Source organism: Ictalurus furcatus, chromosome 9 (genome assembly GCF_023375685.1).
Source record: "Ictalurus furcatus strain D&B chromosome 9, Billie_1.0, whole genome shotgun sequence".
NCBI lineage: Eukaryota > Metazoa > Chordata > Actinopteri > Siluriformes > Ictaluridae > Ictalurus > Ictalurus furcatus.
This window is the reverse complement of record NC_071263.1, coordinates 26,082,174-26,105,943: the sequence shown is the minus strand read 5'-3', so window position 1 is coordinate 26,105,943 and position 23,770 is coordinate 26,082,174. Positions and strand designations below refer to the sequence as shown.

The following is a 23,770-nucleotide window of genomic DNA, read 5'->3' as shown; positions in this document are numbered from 1 at the left end:
CTATAGAGGTCCAAATGGGAGGAAATTAGAGTCGGTTAATGTGTTTCCACATTAACATATAATTGAATAAGAAGGTAAGAAATGGCTGGAGCAGAGACAGTAGCAATCACTAGCTGTAGAAATGTTTACCATATATTATACTGCCAGTAAACAGCTGCTGAAGCCCCATCTGCATGCTTTATTAACATTTTTGTTTAAAGTTCAAAACTTCAAGTAATGGATTCAATGGGTTTGTTTACCTTAAACGTGAGAAGTGTATGACTTAATATTATTGTGGGGGAAAAAAATCTAGAAAATGATGTTCTGAAACAGTCTAGTCAAACACTTGTAGCAGATAAACTTAGATTTGAGTTACAGTTGATAATTAATTACACTGTTAAAATAAAATAAATAAATAAATCATAGAGCAATGTATTTAAATTAAGGGCAGAATTTTCACTTAGGTGAAATATGTAAGTTCAACAAAAATATTAATAGGTAAATAGAAAGACTTACATTTACAAACTTAATTTATTGTAGTACAATTAACATTATATCAGTATGTAAAAGCTACCTATTTTACTTAAGTGGAAATTCTGCCCTTAATTTAAATACAGTGTGTTGATCCGTTAAAAAAAAAGGGTACGACAAATCTCGGCTTGAGATGAACAAGTCCTTAAATACAATGATGTAGGTATTTATGGAATATTGGTATTAATGGAATATTTTGGATTATTTAATTGGCAGTAGAGATGGCACAATACCACTTTTTCTTTTCCGATACCGACACTGATAACGAAACCAGTCAGACACTATACTGATATCGATACTCATCTTACATATTTTTCTTTAGAAACAGATAATCTTTAAAGCTTGAGTTTGTTTTTGTTTTTGTTTTTTGTTTTTTTTAAAGGAAAGCACTTCGCTTAAAAAATGCTGGAATGATAACAGCTAAAAACATGACTTAGATAAAACTGCAGACTTAGATATAGACAGTGCCCTCCACAAATATTGGCACCCTTGGTAAATATGAGCAAAGAAGGCTGCGAAAAATTGTCGTTATTGTTTAAACTTTTGATCTTTTGTTCGTAAAACTTACAAAAAATGCTCTGCTCTCATGGATATCAAACAACTGCAAACAAAACAGGTTTATATATATAAAAAAAATAATAATAAAAAAGTTTCTTAAATATGTGTGCAACAACGTTCGGTTTTTGTAGGATACACTGCTGTCTCATTTGTTTATGGAGACTTTGGGTGTGGGAGTTTGGAGGATTGTGAGAGTAAGCAGAACATGCCAGTGCTTTGAAGGATGTAATGTTATTTAATTGCGAATCTGTTTTTAGAGGATTTAAACCTAACATGGTGAACAAATTATATTATAGAATTCAGGCAATTTTACTGGGGTTATCTCATACAGTGTAGCAAGTAATAATCTGGAAGGACCTTTGTAATATCACCGTCTAAAACTGGATTTAAAGAGAAGCAAATTAGTAAATGAATCACATGAAAATGTATCACTTGAATATGAATCACATGAAAATGAATCTCATGAAAATGAATCACATGTAAATGAATCACATGAAAATTAATCACATGTAAATGAATCATACGGAAATGAATCACATGTAAATGAACCATATGAAAATGAATAAATAAATTAGACATAATTTTTTTTTTTTTTTTTTAAATGTGTGCAACAATTATTGGCACCGCTATGAATTCATAGGAGAAAAATATATCTGAAGTATATTCTCATTGATATTTAAAAAAAATTTTTACACTGCATACTCTATGTGAAGTTTTAAAGCTAGCTTGTTTAGCTAACTTGCTAATTCATCAGGCAACCAAAACTTGCCAGTTGCTATATCAATTGTTTTCTTTTAAGTCATTTTTTCTTCAACAATTTTAGTGTCTTTAGTTGCTGTCCTTAGGGTGTTTTACACACACACACACACACACACACACACACACACACACACACACACACACACACACACACATACCTGCCATCAGAAAGACCCCCACTCATGGGAAGAGATTTGGATGTCTATCACTCAACAGTTAAGGCTCTGGGTTACTGATCAGAAGGTCGGGGGGTTCAAGTCCCAGCACTGCCAAGCTGCCACTGTTGGGCCCTTGAGCAAGGCCCTTAACCCTCTCTGCTCCAGGGGGTGCTGTATCATGGCTGACCCTGCACTCCAACCCCAACTTCCTGGCATGTTGGGGTATGCAAAGAAAAGAATTTCACTGTGCTGTAATGTATCTGTGATCAATAAAGGCTTCTTCTAAATAGTTTATATTATATAGCTACTAACTGATATTGCTAGATGTTGGTTACTTAAACACAAATTGTACTGGTATCAGGTTTAACAGACTCTCAGAATTAATATTTGTGTGTTTTTCAGCCTGCACTCCCTGTTGTTCTTCAGGACAGGAACTACACATAAATCTAGATGTGGCGTATGAAGCTAACTGCGTTTTCATTCATTCATTTGTCTGGATTTTGTATTACAGATAATTGCTTCTCATATGCTTGCTTTATTTCTCCTTCTCCTCATTCATTACCTTGTCAGGCCTCGCCCTCTATCCGGCTGCATCAGGTGACACAAACAGTGCTGAATAGGCGGCACTGTTCTGAAACACTACACCTGCACCCAGCAACGGCTCTGTGGGGACATGTACACGCTGACAGAACCTTCCGGACTAAACCACAAAGAAAAAACTGCGATTCTTTTCCTTTTGAAGCTACTCCTGTATGCTCTCCAAACATTATATTATCCCTACTTTTTATTTAGATTCATAGTAAAAAATACTTTCAGCATCAAATTCATGTTGGCTTGTATTTCTGAGCTACAAACTAATGCATAAGCATTTGTCAAACTGTTCATCACTAACTGGGACTCCACATAAAGGAACTAATAACAGAATAAACTTTCACTTTCTACCAAATTTGTGACAGCTTTTTTTTTTATTACAATTTTTTTTTTTAAAGACATTGATACTCAAATCATGATCATGTGTTTGGGAGAAGTGCTGATATACATCCCTTATCCCCAAGGCAATCTACAGAAAAAACAGAAGGTTATAGATCAGAACAAATAATGTTTCATCGTAAATAGGCTCATCTGAAAATAAATCACATGGCACCAAGATAACAAGAAAAAAGCAAGAGACAATGTTGCAAAATAAAGGTAAAAAAAGAAAAAAAAAAATTGTGTAAAAAATTAAATAATGAAAATGGCATATAGAATTAGGGACACTGCAAAAGAAAATCAGGGACAGTGTAAAAAAAAAATAAGAGGCAGTGTAAAAAAATCAGGGACAGTGTAAAAAAAATAAGGGGCAGTGTAAAAAATCAGGGAGAGTGTAAAATAAAGTCAGGGACTGTATAATAAATCAGGGACAGTGTATAAAAATTAGGGACATTGTAAAACAATCAGGGACTGTGTAAAATAAATAAGGGGCAGTGTAAAAAATCAGGGACAGTGTAAAAAAAAAAATAAGGGGCAGTGTAAAAGAAAGTCAGGGACAGTGTAAAATAAATGAGGGACAGTGTTTAAAAATCAGGGAGAGTGTAAAATCAACCAGGGACAACGTAAAAAAAAAAAGACAAAAAACAAATCATGGACGGTGTAAATTTAATCAGGTAGAATGTAAAAAAAAATGAGGGGCAGTGTAAAATAATGACTGTGTTGTAAAGATAGAACTCAGGTGGTGTAAAGTAAGGACAGATTGATGGCCTGGCTGTAAAATAATCAGTGTTGGGTAAGGTATTCAAAAACAGTAATCCATTAAAAATGACTCATTTCTACTGTCAAATTGTAATCTGATTACATTACTGATTGCTGCATGTAAAAAGTCATCAACTTTCAAGTTACTTTCAAAACCTATCAAGCCTACAAAAACAAAGTGAAACTCATAGTTCTTTCTGTAATTCTGGCGCGCGTTCTCCGGCGATTCACTAAAGCGCATGCTCATTGCTCGTTAACTCAGTGGATTTCAAAGTGGGGGCCTCAACAATTTGGTGTGAAGAATAAATTCTCACTCTCAGACAACCACACACACACACACACACACACACACAATCAATTCCTAATGTAATGTAATGTAAAGATGTAAAGATGTAGTTATTAATAAAAAGGGGGATATATTCAGAAGTCTGTATTTTCAATGTGTTTTAAAGACATCTTGCAAAAGGGGGGCCTCGGTGAAATGTTAACGCCATTTGCGAGGCCTTGCCCTGGAAAAGTTTGGGAACCCCTGCGTTAACTGACGCGGCCGCCGCGCAAAAACGTGACTTCTTGTAAAAAAAAATGTATTTTTACTTAATATTGTTTTCTTAACAATAAATTTGTAACGTAAGTAACGTAATTTTTTGACATCTGTAACTGTAATAAAACGATATACATTTAAAATGTAATGCGTTACATTACCGCGTTTGTAACAGATATGAGAAAAACAGGAAATAAAATTGATTGTTTTTTATTTGTGTGTTTGTTTGTTTTTTATGGCATGTGTTGCGCTGTAAAATTGATTCATTTCACTAAAATCCTTCACGGTTATTTAATAGTTTGCTGTTCTTGGTGTTGGGAGTACTTTATTTGTGTTATAGCGCTCTTTGCTGATTGGTAGCGGAAGAGATGCAGATTGGAAAACAAAACATGACACCAGAGAACTTGCTGGGGAAAACATCTGGGTTAATGCACCGCCCCCCTAATGAACTATTTAAAAAGTACTGGTACAAGTGAGAGAATTTAGTAATCTATAGTACGAATAACGGGTATATAGCTATTTATCTCTTTATTTTCTTTTATTTATGCAGTATTGTTTTGGCATTATTATTATTAGTGTTTTTTTCTATTTAATTTTAGTATTATTATTAAAATTATTACCTTTTTCATGATTGCTGTGGGCGCTTGTGTATTCCTTTCCTTCATAGAATGTATTTTTTTTTTTTTGCTATGCGCCAAGTGATAAATGTGCAGCAATATAATCATTATTTGTGTTAATATGTAATAAGTTAAAAAGCTGATTGTTATTAATAATATAATTGTATGTCATAGAACACAACGTAATGACGTTTGTTATTTGTATCTTTTTGTATTTTATTAACATGTTTTGAGTTAGTCTCACGTTGATAGTGAGTCGGCGTTGAGTTTGACTGCGAGAGGTGTGTCGAAGATAAATCCTGTATGACGACGTTTTGCTCTCTTTGAACACCGAATAGATGTTGAGCTTGTCTGTGGGACGAATAAACCCGAGTTCAACAAGATACGGCGGTGTCCAGTGTCTAGTGTGCACCAGAACACAACGCGGTGTAGCGGACCGGTTACACGTTATCAGAAAAAGTCATTAAATTACACTACCACGTTACTGTGTAACGCATTACACCCATGAATTTCGAAGCCTATATCTTCCTAAACTCTCTAAAAACTCTCTCTCAATTCAATTCAACACGCTTTATTGGCATGGCCGTATACGTGTATTGCCAAAGCAAAGCAGTAAAGAGAAGAACTGTTTTTAATGCACATCTGTGGTTTTGTGGTATTGAGTATCTGTATAGAAACACGGAGATGGGAGACTTTAAACAGCATTTCAACATGGGGGATTTTGTTCAGGGGATTTTTGGAGTCTCTCTCTCTCTCACACACACACACACGTACACTAGTTCCATCTTTGTCTCATTTTCAAATCATTAAAACTACAAGATGTATAATTTTGGTAGAAAAAGGTCATGTAAAGCTCATTAATATTGATGGCAAGCAAAGCATTTTCATAGTATAGTGGCATTCTACTGTATTTAGTCTGGTAGTATGCAATTTGGGACAACAGTCCTCATGGTGATTGCTCAGTATTACAGAAACGTTATGAGAATAAAATCATTTAATTACGTACATGAATGTGACGATCATAGTTACTGATTGCCAGGCACATACGACGCCAATACCTCAGCGTGCCTGTGCTCGTTTTGGACTACAGCACACAAACAGACAGACATACTTTACTGATCCCTGATAAGAAAAATAGCATGAGGAGATACCTTATGTATCAAATTTCCTGCCAATTTATTGTCCCGTGACAACCGTTTTTTTTGTGGGGCAGTGGAGGCTCAGTGGTTAAAGGCTCTGGGTTACTGATCAGAAGGTCAGGAGTTCAAGCCCCAGCTCTGCCAAGCTACCACTGTTGGGCCCTTGGGCAAGGCCCTTAACCCTCAAGTGCTCAGTTGTATAAATGAGATAAATGTAAGTCGCTCTGGATAAGGACGTCTGCCAAATGCCATACATGTAAATTTATAATAACATTTTCATTTTCTTCGAAATACAGCCTGTTACATATACATTCATTCAGATTCCATACAACCATAAGATTGCTGCATTTACACACAAAAAAAAACATCAAACAAAAGAAAATAAACCCCACTCAGAACGAGAATGCACCTCCTGTTTTAGCAAATGCTAATCCGTTCATAATTGACTATTATAATCCTAATGAATCCAAAATTAAACATATATCTTGAAGAGTATATCGGTTCTACAAGGTCGGAACCCGAATTGTCCACAAAGATTAGTCCGCTAAACCACTTCTTCATGTTAAATCCAAGTCCTTAATATAACCAATGAAAGGGCTCCGTATGTTTTCAAATACTTACTGTTTAGCCTTTAATATGTAAGTTATCCTTTCTAATGGAAGGCTTGACAGCCTCTGTTATTGATTGAGTAGTACACTTTATGATAACGCGTATATTACCTAATATGTGAGGCCACGAGTAAGCACTGCTGTAAAAACAACGAACAAGGGCGGTTTAAAGACAGATTATGGAGTTCTGTAAAGACAGTGTGAGTGTAGAAGCATGTAGGCTTCTGTAAACACCTTGGATGGAGTGACGTCAGACTGAACCTCTGTATAATAACGTCTACGTTTTGAACAGGAATTATGACTCGTATCTGTTCCTGATTTAGGTGTAAAAGTGAAACTAAAGGTGATAAACTTTCTTTATGATTATGGGGACGTTTACTCTGAAAACTTTCCGTTGCAGGGGAGGAACCTGCGGTGTTTGGTTTGGAGAGGCCACCAGATCAAAACCCAGCTCTCCAACAGACTCTGTAACTCCCTACAAATGCAACACATCCGCCATCTTTCACCACATCCTGTGATTACTTCTGTTATTTGTGGGGGTGTATACTTCTTCTAATTACTCACCCCAACCACCATATATCACAGCGTGGGTGAATTCTCCAACCCGATTAGTTAGAAGGTGTGCGTTATTGTTTTTTAACAGCACGGCTTCTTGGATGTAGTTCTGGTTTATATTAATGCGCTCTTTCAAATACGATATACCTTGTTTCTATATTAACAGCTCATTCACAGGCACTTGTACAGTATAGTGAACTCTGCGTAATCGGAGAATAATAATAAACAAATATGTAAAAAAAAAATGTTGTAAAAGCATATAATCGTTGAATTTTTTTGTTAGATCTTCATGTACCAAGAACTATCTTGTCTCTCAGGCATTCCATAGCATCAAATGTAACTATAAACAGTTAAAAAGAGCAATATGTTTTTCATTAATGAGGCACAGATTACTTGACTTTCTTAACAGTCAGCTATGTGTCTTATGAAGTGAAAACACTGTATTTGCTGTAAAAAAACAGAATTAAGCAAATTACGTAATCATACAGTCATACAGGTAAAGCACATGACTCTCAGCAGGCTCTGTAGTCACTTCTGTTTTTCTTTCACGTGTTTGTCAGAAGAAAAGGGGGAAAAAAAAGATACTGCAAGTCTCCCTGTTTGTTGTAACTTGATCAGCCAACCTGGCAATGACAACCCCCTTAAAAATGAACAAATGAACTCGGTGGAATAAAAAATGACTGGGACAAAATTAGCATTTTGTACTAGCGCAGTAGCGCAGAGTGACACCTTATTCATATTTTTTTTATATGAAGAAAATAAATCTTGAAAATAGATGAATTTATCAAAACAAGTATAACATTATTAGGCATATTCTTGGCCTATTGTAACCTATTTTTCTCATTCTAAGCTTAGAATTGTCATTCTATTGGCAGATAATTTTGCTCATTTAAATAAAACATGATGATTTCAAGCTTGACCAAAAAAAAAAAAAGTGTAATCTCATAATCACAGCCATTAGATAAAATTGTTATTCAAGATATACAGTAGACCTTGTTAAAATAAATAATATATATATATTATATTTTGTTATATATATATTGTGTGTGTGTATATATATATCCATCTACTGTACCGCTTACCCCTCAGGGTTGCAGGGAACCTGGAGCCTATCCCAGGGAGCATCAAGCATCAGATGGGGTACACCCTGTACATGGTGCCAATCCATAGCAGAGCACAATCACATACACATTCGGACACACTACGGACACTTTAGACACGCCAATTCGCCTACCATGCATGTCTTTGGACTGGGGGAGGAAACCAGAGTAACCGGAGGAAACCCCCGCAGCACAGGGAGAACATGCAAATCCATACACACAGGGCAGTAGCGGGAATCGAACCGCCAACCCTGGAGGTGTGAGGCGAATGTGCTAACCACTAAGCCACCGTGTACCATATATATATATTACTAAAAATGTAATAAAAATTTTTGTTTTAATTTTGACAGGTGAAAACTGAAGGTTTGATTTTCAGTTCAGCAGCGAAGAAGGCACTGTCTTTACATTTTCAACTTAAAGGCTTGGTTTCTTGTGTTAAAATGCAGAAAGGTGACATTTGGGTTTGTACTGAAACTAATGAAAGGTTAAAATGGGTGTATTAATACTGTAGTGTAGGAGGAGAGCTGAGAAACACTGAGCTATAGAAAACCCTAAACCCTTGAGACACACACCAACAAACCCAGTCGCTAGAATGTTCTCTGCCATGTAAACCAGTTCATTTGGTTCTTTTTTGAAGCACACTTAAGTAAATAGCTAGCATTACAACACAAGGCTGTTTAAGGTCGGCATATTTTGGGCCTTATGTTTAGGTTTAATGCTGAAAGAGCAACACCAACACGCTCTTGTCAAATACAGAAAGGATATATTAAGGCCACTTATTATAGGTCTCGCTGCCTGTGTGACCTTTGCATCAGTGATGCTGTGTGAATATATGCTTATGTAATCTTTTTGGAAGTGACATATGATGATAACGGTGTCTAACAAAGGATGTGGTAAATGCAGCTGTCGTGTTTTATAGATAAGTGGAGCAGCGGTTAACATTTCACACGAACATGTCATTTTAGAGAAAGCTAAAACAGTAATGCTAGAAGGGTCAACACCGCTCTCGCTTTACAAACCAAACAGAAAGAATCTGAAAAGCCTCACTCGCACATACACAAACACATACACAGTAAGAGCCGACCTTTCCTAGAAATGTAAACACGGATAAAGAGAGGGATAAATTAGCCCACCGCTTAAGTTAAACACAATGTCTCTCAACCATAAAAGGCGATATTCGTTTGATTTTGGGGTGGGATTGCTGACACGGCTAATGTTGACCTGACCTGACTTTTGATGCTGATACTTATAAGGAAAGACTGAATTGTCCAGGCTGTCTAGAAGAATATTGTGATCTGTGGTCTCACTGAAATTCGGTAACACAAGCCAAGAAACACAACCCTGATCAGAGACCAGTAGTCGGTCATTTACTACTTTAACCAGCACACGAGGCTTAAAACCTAACTGGAAGACACGCATGTATGTGGTTCGCATGCAGGTATTAGCTTAGATTCTGAGCTACAACCTTTTCTAGGATCTTTAAGATAACGAGGAGGTTTGACGTTGTTTTATAGTTTAACAATCCTAAAGACTATGATGCTCATAATGAACATCCTTTCAGCACAATTAGCACTGGTTGACATTTTATAGTACACAAAACTGTGGTAGAGTGAGTGAGTGAGAGAGAGAGAGAGAGAGATAAAGAGAGAGATGGATAATTAGGCTTCTAATTACAATCTTCAGCAGAATGGATTTGTCCTGCGGTGAACCTGGGCCATCACGGATACACACTGCATTGAGACCAGCATTCACGAGATCTCAGATCAGTAAAGGTCGACTGGCTGAAAGCCTCTACCAGGGAACCTTTTATGCAATAAAAGGAGAGGAAAACAAATTATTTTTACTGTAAGAGATGAGTGGGTGCTTGTTTGGAACAGAAACCCCAAAGGGACAGTGCTGTGTGTGTATTTTTTTTGTATACCAAAACACAGCAAGTGGATTAAATGCCACTCTAAAGTGACATGGGGTCGAAAACAGTTACACAAACGACAAAAAAACCTTCATGCATGCAGGAAAGAGAATACATGAATGAAATATGAGAGGTATGACATCGCTTTGTCTTTAACGTACCTAATTTGACTATTCGGCTCATTTTTAAGGCCTGGTTTGTGAGCTGCTATATTTGAGCATATTTGCTATTACTTGGTTCCACTTGGCCAGGAAATCAGTGATGTATGAGTGGTTTGTCACTGCTTTCTGTTCATCTTCCTGAACACCTGCTCAGGCTCGATTCCTACCACCAATTATAATAGACTTTCTATTAAAAATATAATGATATAATGCGTTCAGTTTGCTGAAAAACAGTTAGTTTGATGGCGTCTTCTAAACGATCATTAAATAAAGCAATGGCTTTCAGATCAGTCATCAGGCAATCATCTGAGCGGGACCTAAAGAGGGTTGAAAACGGGCTTGAACGACGGTTTGAAATCTGCTATCTGGCCGAGTGATCATTTGCTGCCAAGATTCTTCATTCTGTCATTATTTTACAGGGGGAAATGGCAGATTTGGATAAATTTGAGCTCAGTGTAAAGCAAGATCAAGAATGGATTATGTTAATATATAATATATTAATATAAAGAAAGGATGCTCTCAGCTTCACTACATATGCATGTAATGCTGTACACAGCCCTGTGGTTTCTTTTCCTTTTTTTGTCTACACACCCACCTCTTCTATTCTAAGAAGCCCCTTGTGTATGAGAAAAAAAAAACGAAGATGTGGGTATGCACCTTAGAGCTAAATGCAAACTGCATTTAACCACAGTAAGTACGCTGAGTACAATATGTACAGTCTGAGCGTTTACACACTGATACACACGCACATATTTACACAGTTGCAATCAAAATGATTCAACACCCATTGCAAATAAGGTTTACAGTCGAAATGTACAGACTTTCAGCTGTTTGTAATGAACAAATTAAACAAAAGCAGTTGAAAGTGGTTTCAAGTGGTTTCCCCAAATTCAACTAAAAATGAAACTTATAATGACTTCTCCAGTTTCAAAATTATTCAACTCCTTGAATAGAATCCCTCACAACAGAACAAATATGCAAAACAGGTGTTGTCTCAAGCACAGCTGATACAATTAATCAAGGGTTTCATTAGTTGCAGCAGGTGTGCTTGAGCTGGAACACATGAAATACCTGAACTGGCTAGGGGTAGAAAATTGTGTGAAGTACCTGTATGTGGCAGAAAAAGGAAGCTATCAATGGCTGCAAGCAGATTTCTGAGATGGCAGGTTGTGAAAAACCCTCGAGTGACTGCAAGAGACCTGCAGCAAGACTTGGTGACAACATGCACTGAGGTTTCGGTGACCACAGTAAGGTGCATACTAAACGCAGAAGGTTTCCATGCCAGAACTCCAAGATGCTCATCACTACTGACCCAAAAGCAGAAGAAAAGTCACTCAAAATCATATAAATAAGCCACAGAAGTTTTGGGATTCTGTTCTGTGGCGCAATGAAACAAAACTGCAACTTTTCGGCACGATGGATCGGCGGTATGTCTGGAGGAAGAAGAATGAAGAAAGAACACTCTGTCCACAGTCGAGCATGGTGGAGGCTCGGTGATGCTCTGGGGCTGCTTTGAATCCTCTAGCACTGGAAACCTGCAGCGTGTGGAAGGCGAGATGGATTCATTGAAGTATCAGGAAATCCTAGGAGAAAACATCACACCGTCTGTGAGGAAGCTAAAGCTTGGGCGTCATTGGACCTTCCAACAGGACAATGATCCCAAGCGTACCTCAAATTCCACCAAGGCTTGGTTGCAGAAGAGGTCCTGGAAGATTCTACAGGGCCATCACAGTCACCTGACTTGAACCCCATAGAAAATCTCTGGTGGGATTTGAAGAAGGCGGTTACAGCACGCAAACCCAAGAATATTACTGAACTGGAGGATATTGCTCATGAGGAACGGGATAAGATTCCTCAGGAACGCTGTCAGAAGCTGGTGTCTGGCTCTGCATCTCGTTTGCAGCAGGTCATAACAGTAAAAGGTGCTCTACTAAGTAGTAAAGATGCTTACCATGAAGGGGGTGAATAATTTTGGGACTGGAGAAGTCATTATAAGTTGCATTTTCAGTTGAATTTGGGGAACCCCAAATTTGAAGCATTCGTTGTGTTGAACTATTTCAATTGCTTTTGCTTGATTTGTTCATTACAAACAGCTGAAAGTCTGTACATTTTGACAATAAACCTGATTTGCAATGGGGGTCGAATACTTTTGATTGCAACTGTAATAGAGCAAGGCCTGTTTACTCAAAGTGACCTCCCAAAGAACAGAGACTCCATTCAAGCCTGGATTTAAACAAGAAAATCTCAGTCTAGGCTATTGAGTGTACAAACATAGTCACACATACACTTACTCCCTGTTGTCCTTCAGTGGCACAGTATTAACTATTATGTAAGGAATAAAACCCTTGAGGGTCTGCTGGAAAAAAAAAAAAAATCAACAAAGGAGCTGTGTGATGCGGTGATGCTAAATGGAGTCACTGTTTACCATCCCCAAAGTTCATTATTTTCCAGTAACAGTGTTTTATTGCTCTCATACCACAGCAATTTGCCAACAATAACAATTTTTTATTTATTAAAGAACATCTTTTTTTTTTTTTTTTTAAACACGTTTATACTTATATTTCATGTTGTAGAACATATGCAAAACAAGCCAATTCCTTTTACTACATATAACCATTAAGTATTTTCCAAGAACACTTTCATAACTAAGCATTTCCAGTCAAAATTAAGTTCTACACTGTTAATCTGGCAGTGGCAGCTCAGCAATTTTAATTAGCTGTGAGTTTAAATCCCAGGACTGCCAGAGAGCCATTGTTGGACCTTTCAACGTAAAGCTTCAGCCTCATGGACACACTGATCTCCACACTTGCCCGTCTACCATCCAAACCTTAGCTGAATGTTAGGACTGGATTTTGTCTAAGGTGTACATTTAACTACAAACCCATCTATACATGCTGCACAGTGGCCTTACCTCTGACTGCTACACAGTAAACATTGCTAGGCTTTTTAATGATAATATGGGGTGTAAGTTTTGTTAGTAAATTTAGTAACAGTGTCGTGTGTGATGTGTTTGCTGTCTTTCCTGTTAAAGTCTATCGCAACCTTGCGACAGCTTCCCGATCCAGCCATGAAGATGATTTCAGTATGTTCTTCTTTTGTCAAAGGCATTCTTAAAGACTATCTGGAGGAATAATTATATATGTATATATATATATATATATATATAGAGAGAGAGAGAGAGAGAGAGAGAGAGAGAGAGAGAGACTTTCCTGTGTCAGAAATGTTAAAGTTACAGCTTTATCTATTATTGTTACAAAGCGCTGACACTGGCGACTCCTTCAATACATGTTAAATAAACAACTCCTTACAGAAAATGTCACCATATCGACGTTTTTTTAACAAAAATTCCCCATACAAGTCCCCGCGAACAAACTGTTTCTACAGAAACAATAACTTATTAGACCGTATGCATTAATATCAACCTGTGACTTGCAGCTGCACTACCGTCAGAGCTGCTGTTATAGAAGATTAATCAACACCTTCAGTCCGAAACAACTGAGAATTCAACAGCATTCCAGTTATTAACCAAAGGTTTCGAGCCTGTGCGAAAATGTATATGTTTTAAAATAAAAAGCAGGACTTTTTGACTGTCTTTAGTGGTGTATGAGAATATAAGAACAAACATTTATGTTACCACAATACTGCATTGCAAACCAACATTAAGACTATAGTGAATTTAATCTACACAGCACTAAGGTTTCTAATGTATCTTATTTTTTAGGATACATTTTCTCATCTAACCCTGGATTACCTCATCTATTTGTAGTCATTTCTGATTATTTCAAAAACCAGGCAGAGTTGGTTTTACTCCTGTGCATTTATTTCTTAGATAATATACTTGTTTGAGACTTATATTTAAAATATAGGTATGCCTGATTAATGCCTATAATGTTTACAGGAAATCCACAATAATCCTAGTCACGAAATACTAAAACGTATTGTTATGAATTTGCAATTGTTTTCTAGTATTAGCTTGAAAGTTTTGGTTACTTGGACTGTAAATGGAGGGACTGAATTCTCCCAGGTTTCATTAAAAATGTCTTCATTTGTGTTCCGAAGATGAACGAAAATCTTATGGGTTTGGAACACCTAAAGGTGAGGCAATCGTCTAATCATAGTATATAAGGAGCCTCCAAAAAAGGTCTAGTCCTTCAAGAGCAAGGATGGGTCGAGACTCGTGAATCTGCCAACAGATGCGTCAGTGAATAATCCAACCCTTTGAGAACATTCCCCAAAGACAAATCGGTAGGATTTTGGGCATTTCACCTTCTACAGTGCACAATATAATTAAAAGATTCAAGGAATCCGGTTAAATCTTGGTGCGTAAAGGGCAAGGCTGAAAACCACTTCTGAATGCGTGTGATCTTTGATCCCTCAGACGTCACGGTCTTAAAAACCGCCATGAGTCTGTAATGGATATCCTGACATGGGCTCGGGAATACTTTGGTAAACCTTTGGCAGTCAGCACCATTCGCCGCTGCATCCACAGATGCAAGTTAAGGCTTTATTATGCAAACTAGAAGCCATACATCAACACTGTCCAGAAGCAGTGAAGTACTTTTGAAAAGGCCTTTGCTTTGTTCAATATACAGTAATTCAAAAGTACTGTCATTTTACATGCACAAACAGGCGCAGAGATCAAGAACATGGTACAAGCCTTTCCATTTCTGTGGTCCAATCTGTCTACCTGTGCTCTAACAAGAGCCTTTAGCTAGCACGTATATTTCTGACTGACAAGTGAAATCTGCTACTGCCACCACTGCTTGCGTGTTTCAAAGCATTACTACGTCAGCACCCAATTCAATTGTAGTAAATTGCATTTCTCAGGTTTTCTGAGTAATGGCTAACAGAATCGTGAGAACAAAAAGTCCAGACAGGGGTCACACACTAGAAAGTTGTGCTTAGGAAAATTTTCTTGTTCAGCCCTAGATAACGAGGTCTATTTGTGGAAATTGTTGATTATTTAAATGAACAAGTCCTTCATCTTAATTAAGCTCTTTATCCTGGACAGGGTCGTGGTAGTCTATCCTGGTGCCTATCCTAGGAATACTGAATGTGAGGAAGGAATATACCCCAGATGGGATGCCAAACCACTGCAGGGCACACCAACACATACCATTTAATGTAACCAATCCACCTACTTGCATGTTTTAGGGAGGTGGGCAGAAACCAGAGACCTCAGAGGAAACCCAGATGAATGGGAGTGCAAAAAAAAAAAAAAACCCCGGAATTTTCTTTATTGTTGCTGGTGTATTGATTGGGGGCTAACTAACACTACCAATAGTGACCTTGATACCATGTTGTCACATCGCAGTGTTATTACATAGGGTGGCAGTTATTTGTAGATTCCTTGTAGATTACTTATGAAACACAAAAAAACAATTAGATTAGGGATTACTTTCATAACACTTCAAATTAAATTCCAATCTGGCGCTGGCAGCTCAACAATTTTAATTAACTAACCATGAGTTAAAATCCCACGACTTTCACAGAGCCATTGTTTGGCCTTTCAACATTTTCACCCACAGCCCCATGGGAACATTCTCCACACCGGCCTGTTCACCATCCGGTCCTTAGCTCGGTGCTCGGATTTGATTCTGTCTAATCATTGTTCGATTCTACGTGGCCTTGAATTGAACTGAGCTGAATTTTTGACTGCTGAAGGGTTTTTTCTCTCAGTGATGGTAGCTGAGGTTGACGTTGCAGTTACAGTAATGTATGAACAGAAACAAAGTTGGAATTGAGGAAACACTGCAAAATACGGACAATGAAATTCACTCTCACAGTCAACAGTTGAAAGAGGCAAAAGGTTTCAGTGTGTTTGTGTGTGTGATGTCAGAGTACCACAGTGTTTACAAGAGTCTTCGCATGTATACTGCATAAAGAATTCTCAAGAAAATATAACCAATGTAACCAAGTTAACCTTCTGGGAATTCCCTGCCGTAAAAATCAATGAAATGAAACTTATCTTGCTTTCATTTCTGTGACGTGAACCTTCTGAAGTAAAGAGGCCACAAAGGCATACTTTACTGTAAATCTACCTCTGTTTAGACATGATTGTGTCTCCTCTGTCTTTCAGGTACAGTATAGGTACATGTCTTATTTCGACCTGTGGCATCTGGTCTCCTCACTGGGGCATGTGGGATTGTTTTGTGAGAGATTCGTGTGTCCAGATGTCCAGCTTTGCACACTTTGTACTGTATGGATATTTTTTGTCAGAGTTATCCAAACAAACTGGATGACTGGAAACTTTAATTGACATTCCCTTTGGGGGTAAATATTTGCTTGTAGTTCCCTGGTTACACGCTACCCTGGTGGACGAGCATGCCTAAACCAATGAAACAGCACTCCCTTATGGACATGCTTTGATATTTTTTCTAATCTGTAGGAATTACATGCAGTCACAGATCTGTTTAGTTTTCCAAGCATCTGTATCTATATTTAATCTCAAACTGGCTGTGTTCCCCCCACCCCCCCCCTAAGCATGAATAATTTCATGCCACCAATATTTGGTTTTAACATCCATCCATCCACCTTCTACCGCTTACTCCTTTTCAGGGTCACGGGGGGTTTTAACATTTGAAAAAAAAAAAAAAAAAAAGGGACTGAATGGCTCGGATGGAGGAGAAGATTGTAGAGAGCCTTATCAAACACAACCGAGATTTGACAGATTCAATGATACTGGTAGATGTTAAGATGTCCGCAGGTGTATCATTTACAGATCCCTAGTGTCTGTGTGTAAGAGAGACAGGTCCTAAGGACAGAGTGATTGTCAGTCAAAAGATTAACAGAAAAAAAGATGAACTTTCCTTGTAGATTTGCTGTAGCAAACACATCAGCACAATATCTCCTGAACCTCTTAAAGGCCCACACTTGTGTATCACATACAGACCATACATCATCCCTAAATACCTCATTAGTATTGATCTGCTCTCCCAAATTTGATTCCTATAGTAACATTAACCTCAGTAAATTGTTGATGGCCCTGCAGAGTATCCCATCAAAATATAGATCATCTGGCTATTCATACCGATGACTCTTCTTCTTACAATTAGACATTCTCTGTCTCACACATTCACACTGGGCCAGACTTGATCTATCCTTTAAAGCCTGATTTGTGGTGAAATGTCTCCTGGCTATGTCTGGCTGTTGAAATCCATCTACTTCACATTTAAGTGTTTTTCCATCTCCTAATCAACTGAATGCTGGATAACACTGCTTGGTCATTTGGCATTGCTGGGAATATGCTAGAACATAATTAATATGTGACTTCTCTGGTATTCTCTGAGAACATACACTCCTTAAAGGGTTGGTCTTTGCATAATACGACCAATTTATTTCACTCATATCCCCGATCCTACTGTGTGTACATTTTCCCATAGATATACTCTTCTTGGTATATTGCACTGTTTTGTGTATGCTTATATTAAATGCAGGTGGTGTGAATGTATGTAAAAGGGTGTGTAACTCCTTAGGCAGTAACGCCTTCTGTAGTTACTGGTGCTTTACAAAATATAATGTGATAATACAGATCCATGGTAAAATATCAATATCACTGATGAGGATGTAAAAGGATTGCACAAGTAGATGAGTGGTTTCTCTGAGATTTGAGATGAACTAAAAGGAGCATTTTGAACCAAAGATGAACTTTTGTGTACTTAGTGGACTAGATAACTCAAATAAAATAAGTCTTTAACCTCTTTGCTCCTATGCGGTGTCCTTCCACTCACATGGACCCTGTAGCTGGAGGCCAGTCAGCTCCATGTTCTCTACAGAGATGAGAGCAATTACGTTTTCAGTCTAGCTGATTCAGAGCATCATACAGAGGTATTAATAGCGTTCGAAAGAGTTTTAATATGAAGGCAAACTTTAATTTTTAACTATTAGAATCACATAAATATATATATACAAATAAAATTGGTTTCACTGTGCCCACGCTTTACATTTTTTTCCTACATTCTTTTGAACGTCCATGGAATAAAATAAAATATTAGATGCCACCCACGAGTGTACCTTCTTCCATCATTTACTCATTTGAATGACCATGTAATACGAAGCAATGTGATAACATGAAATTAAAAATGAGCTTTTATGGCCATGGGCATTGTTTCGACTCAGGGTAGCTTCATTTGCTGCTATTGTTAAGCAACTGTTTGACGCCGTACACAACAGCAGTTTGCCTTTGCGTGTTCACTGAGAGTAGGCTAATGATTAAGTGGCAGAATTTGGCCAATAGTTGCTGCAAGCCTTTTAATATCGACCGATTGTTGTGCAAGAAGGCGGAAATTACAGAGAGGGGTTAAAGCAATGCAAACATGCACACACATTATGCAGTATTAGACCATAAGCACATCATAACGAAATTAAAGCCAAATCATCGGACATTTTCTCAGATTTTTAAAGCCCGGCCAGACGCTTTTTTAAGGTCCGAAACAGAGGACGTGTCCGGGGAAAAAGAGGACATATGGTCACCCTAACAAAAGCATTTCAGAGAACAATTTGTGTTCATTTCCACCAAATTGAGCCATGTGAGCAACCTCCTGGCGTATGCGCAAATAACTTTTGCACAAAGTTAATTTGTGTTAATTTCTACCGAATTAACTTGTACAAATGTTATTTGCGCTTGCACCAGGAGGTTGCTAACGTGAGCCACAACTGGCAAGAGACAACCAGAACTATAATCAAGCAGCTGTCTATATTGTGTTATGTCAAAATATAAATTTCTTTTAAATGAAATTTTTTTTAAAAAATCCTGATAGTATTCCCATTTTTTACTAAATGTACGTGTAATCTGATTACTTTGTTTTTTGACATAACGGATTACAGTTACCAGTTTTTTGTATCCTGATTATGTAATACCGTCACATGTGTTCCGTTACTCCCAAAGCCTGCACATAGAGCCAAATTCCCTTAGTCATTCATAACAATGGGTAAGACCGAGGAATGTAGCTGTGATGTGCGGCAAAAGATCATTGAGCTTCCAAAATGGGGCGTGGCTATAAGAAAATAGCACAAGCACTGAAAATGCCCATTTCCATAATCAGGGCAATAATTAGGAAGTTCCACTCAACTGGAAATGTTATGAATCAATCTGGAATTGGACGTGAGTCTATATCGTCTCAACACACTATGAAGAGGATGGTTCGAGTGGCCGAAAAATCTCCAAGGATCACAGCTGGAGAATTGCAGAAGTTAGATGTGTCTTGGGGTCAGAAAGTCTCCAAAACTACAATCCGAAGTCAACTACATCACCACAAGTTGTTTGGAAGGGTTTCAAGAAAAAAGCCTCTACTCTCATCCAAAAACAAACTCAAGCGTCTTCAGTTTGTCAGACACTACTGGACCTTCTAATGGGATTGGGTTCCGTGGTCAGATGAAACCAAAATAGAGCTTTTTGGCGCACACAGAGAGGTAGCCATATGGAAAAGTACCCCATGCCCACGGTTAAATATGGTGGTGGCTCTTTATGTTTTGGGGCTGTTTTTCTGCCAGAGGACCTGGACATGTTGTTAGGATACATGGCATCATGGACTCTATCAAATATCAACAGATATTAAATGAAAACCTGACTGCATCTGCCAGAAAGCTTCAAATGGGCCATGGTTGGATCTTCCAGCAGGACGATGATCCAAAACATACATCAAAATCAACACAAAAATGGTTTACTGACCACAAAATCAAGGTCCTGCCATGACCCTCCCAGTCCCCTGACCTGAACCCCATAGAAAACCTGTGGGGTGAACTGAAGAGGAGAGTCCACAAGCATGGACCTCGAAATGTGAAGGATCTGGAGAGATTGTGTATGGAGGACCGGTCTCAGATCCCTTGCCATGTATTCTCCAACCTCATCAGGCATTATAGGAGAAGACTCAGAGCTGTTATCTTAGCAAAGGGAGCTAGCTTTTAGTCTATTGACTAAAAGAGTGCCAATAATTGTGGCACCCCCACATATATATACACACACACACACATTATATATATATATATATATATATATATATATATATATATATATATATATATAAACCTGTGTTGTATTTGCAGTTGTTTGATATCCATGAGAGCAGAGTGTTTTTGTGAATTTTTCAAACAAAAAAATCAAAATGTTGAACAGTGAAGACAATCTTTCACAGCCTTCTTTGGTCACATTTATCAAGGGTGCCAATATTAGTGGAGGGCACTGTAAAATAAATCATATGAGACTGTTACTCCATTTAGGTCCTATTTAATTACAGAAATAACGATAAATTACAAGTTCAGTTACTCAAGGATTCTGAAAGTCAACTGAAAACTAAAACAACTCAACAACTTTGGGACAATTCAATAGGTTCACGTGAAATCATAAATAATAAATATAAACTCTGAATTTTTAAAAAATATGTAAGAAATTAGGTGTGTGGTATTGCCGCAGTACCTAATAAACTTCTGGCATGAATCACATTTTGCATTTCTGTTTTCCTTTAAAAAATAAATAAATCAAAGGAATGGTAAATTCAGTTACATTGTATAAATTACATAAGGAATAATGAATGAAGAATAGCTGAAATGCAGTGAGGAGTTTGTTTACGGTGACGCCGTGCGTAACTAGCCAACATCGTTCTCTTCTGTTACATGAAGTGTTAGTATGTCCCGGGACTTGCGTACTCTTTTGCTACACCCTCAAAATATGTACTTTTTCTTCACAAAAAGAGTGCATACTTTTAGTACATAGTATAAGTAGGTGAATTGGGATGAAGCAAAAGTGTTGCACTAAGAGAAGAGTTACTGTACACCACATAGCCAAAAGTATGTGGACACCAGACCAGTCCAATATTCAAGAGTGATATTCCTGATTTAGTCCCTCATTGCTGTTATAATGCGCTCCACTCTTCTGTGAAGGCTTTCCACTAGATTTTGTAGCATGGCTGTGAAGATTTGTGTTCATTCAGCCACAAGAGCATTAATGAAGGCAGGTACTGATGTCGGGTCAAGGAGGTCTTGGGAGCAGTTGACGTTCCAGTTCATACCTAAACGGTTCAGTGGGGATGATGATAAATGTAAGGTTTTTTTTTATTCTCTGCTAATTGGACGAGAGAAGAAAAACATTGGTGATCACTACACCAAAAACGAAACGCCGCATAATCTGCCTGTCCTGGATGCCTGGCCTAGTGATTTGTCCAGCCCTGTAAGTATATGTACGGGAGGAAGTGCTCTAAATAGGTATGAGAGGAAAAAGCTGCGTGAGGCTTTTTTTACTGGAATTCCAATAAAAAAGGAATTACAGTAATCAAGACAAACAGTTATAAAGGCATGGGAAAGTCTCTGCAGCTTTTTCTTTGAGCAGTATTACCAAAATGGAAGATAATATGACCCAAAAATAGCATTTAAATAATAGAGGACAGAGCCGAGGAGCGATCCCAAGGGAACACCCCAGTGTCATAGCTGCTGCAGATGTGTGTCTGCCACAAATCTGTAACACCAACAGCCAAGAGACAGACGTTGTTATGACAGGAATTAAGGCATCAAGCATTGAGATCAAGATGGAATATCTCACATCACAAATAATCTTGTTCTAACTAATCTGAAGACACAAATTTGCTCGTGTTCTCCCACCACCACAGAAAACACACCCTTCAGTCCGAGTCTTCCAGAGTGAGGCCACATTTTTTGAGTGTGCGTCTGACGTACGGCATGGCGTCCTGCAGGAACCACTCTCTTTTGTACAGCACCAGCATCACGTCCAGCAATAGACTGTGCTCCCGTCTTCTACATACACACATACAAAACAAAATCTTACTGGAACAAAACACTTTAAAAAATAAATAAATAAATAAATATAAAACTAAATCATATCAACAGAGTCTATGATGTGCCCTTTAAAATGTCAGAATACATACATAAAAATAAAAATGCCTGGTACATTAATGTGACTTACATAAAGAAATATATGCAGTATATACTGTGTGGTCTAAAACTTTATTTGAAGGGTATCAACTCCAATAGGCAACTATAACGCATATATAAGCACTGAATACAAATTTTATATAGCAGGACTTATATCAAGCTTTAGATCAAAAACCAGAGAGATGATTTTTTATGAAGTATACAGTATTGTTTTTAATGAGAAAAAAGAGAACCCTAAATTATCATTATCAGCCAACTGAAAAAGTTATTTATATATATATATATATATATATATATATATATATATATATATATATATATATATATATATTTGTCTTTATTTATTTATTTATTTTTAAGTATTTGTTGTATTTATTTCTTACAGCAGCATGAAACCGAATACACTTCACAGGAAGGGCTGGTGGTCCATTTAAATTCAAGCATCATTTCAACAAAATTTCAGTTAATTAATTTTATCTATACGGATTTGCAATGCCCTCAATCTAAAGTGTTAGTCAAATGTGTTTTTAGTCGAAATGAACTAAATAAATTGCAAGATAAGCATAAAAATATCACAGTAACAATCTCGATCTGTAGAGATCTGGGTTCATATATGATAACTGAGGGGGGATTTTTTCTCCTTCTTTCTTTCATGTAAAGAAACATGAAACTTCTGTCGCTTCACACGCTTTGACTTCATTAATAATCCAGCATCACTTTATTTTATATGATTTATACAATGCTTATGAATGTGTTATAAAGGCCCTTCAAAAAAAAAAAATTTGTTTAGTTGTGTGAGAAATTTGGTCTGTGTCTTATTCAGTGATTTTAAACTCACATGATTAATGATCTTTTCATGTCTGTATGTTCTTGAATGTGTGTGTGTGTGTGTGTGTGTGTGTGTGTGTGTGAGTAGGTTATACCCACAGTTGTTTGTAGAGGCTGGGTTTGTGGAGTGTTGGTTCACAGCGGCAGGTGTGTGAAGTTGGCTCAGGTGGTTCAGTTGATTCAGGGAAGCCAGAACATGAGCTAAAGCAACACTTACTCCCTTTATCTTCAAAGAAAGAAAGAAAAAAAATCAATTACAAGGACATAATTTCATATAATATACAGGATAAAATAAAAAATAAAAAAACCAATAGATTTCAAAACTTAATAGAAATACGTACGTTTACAAACTTAATTTATTGTAGTAGCATGGACATTATATCAACGCTGTATGTAAAAGCTACAAAATTGTATTAATAGTAAATTAGTACAAATTGTATCTGTAAGTAGTCATCGTACTTTGCTACTTCCCACCCCTACGAGACCCACTGATGCATGCTGGGAGTTTATAGAGTTCACAATCATCATTATAACCTTTGTGAACATCTTCCTTCATCGTCATCATCATGACCTTCATCATCATCATCTTTATCCATCATCTTCATCATAATAACCTTCATTATCTCCATCATCATCGTCATAATAACCTTCATCATCATTATAATCGTAACCTTTATCCATCATCGTCATGACCTTCATCATCATCTTTATCCATC

At 37.4% G+C, this 23,770-nt stretch overlaps 1 protein-coding gene across 2 annotated transcripts in view; it reads right to left on the bottom strand.

The window, feature by feature from the left end:
- Positions 1-14,146: 14,146 nt before the first annotated feature.
- Positions 14,147-23,770, bottom strand: part of si:ch211-63b16.4 (kinesin heavy chain) — a 33,594-nt gene continuing 23,970 nt past the window's right edge. Inside the window, exons 20-22 of one of the 2 annotated variants that reach the window (XM_053632673.1) lie at positions 23,154-23,280; positions 21,953-22,088; positions 14,147-18,112 (exon numbers count right to left, since the gene is read on the bottom strand). In XM_053632673.1, the coding sequence (XP_053488648.1) occupies positions 21,956-22,088; positions 23,154-23,280 (260 nt within the window). In that variant the 3' untranslated portion in view covers positions 14,147-18,112; positions 21,953-21,955. Of the gene's footprint in view, positions 18,113-20,552; positions 22,089-23,153; positions 23,281-23,770 lie in introns of those variants that run through there. The other variant, XM_053632672.1, reaches the window with a different exon arrangement.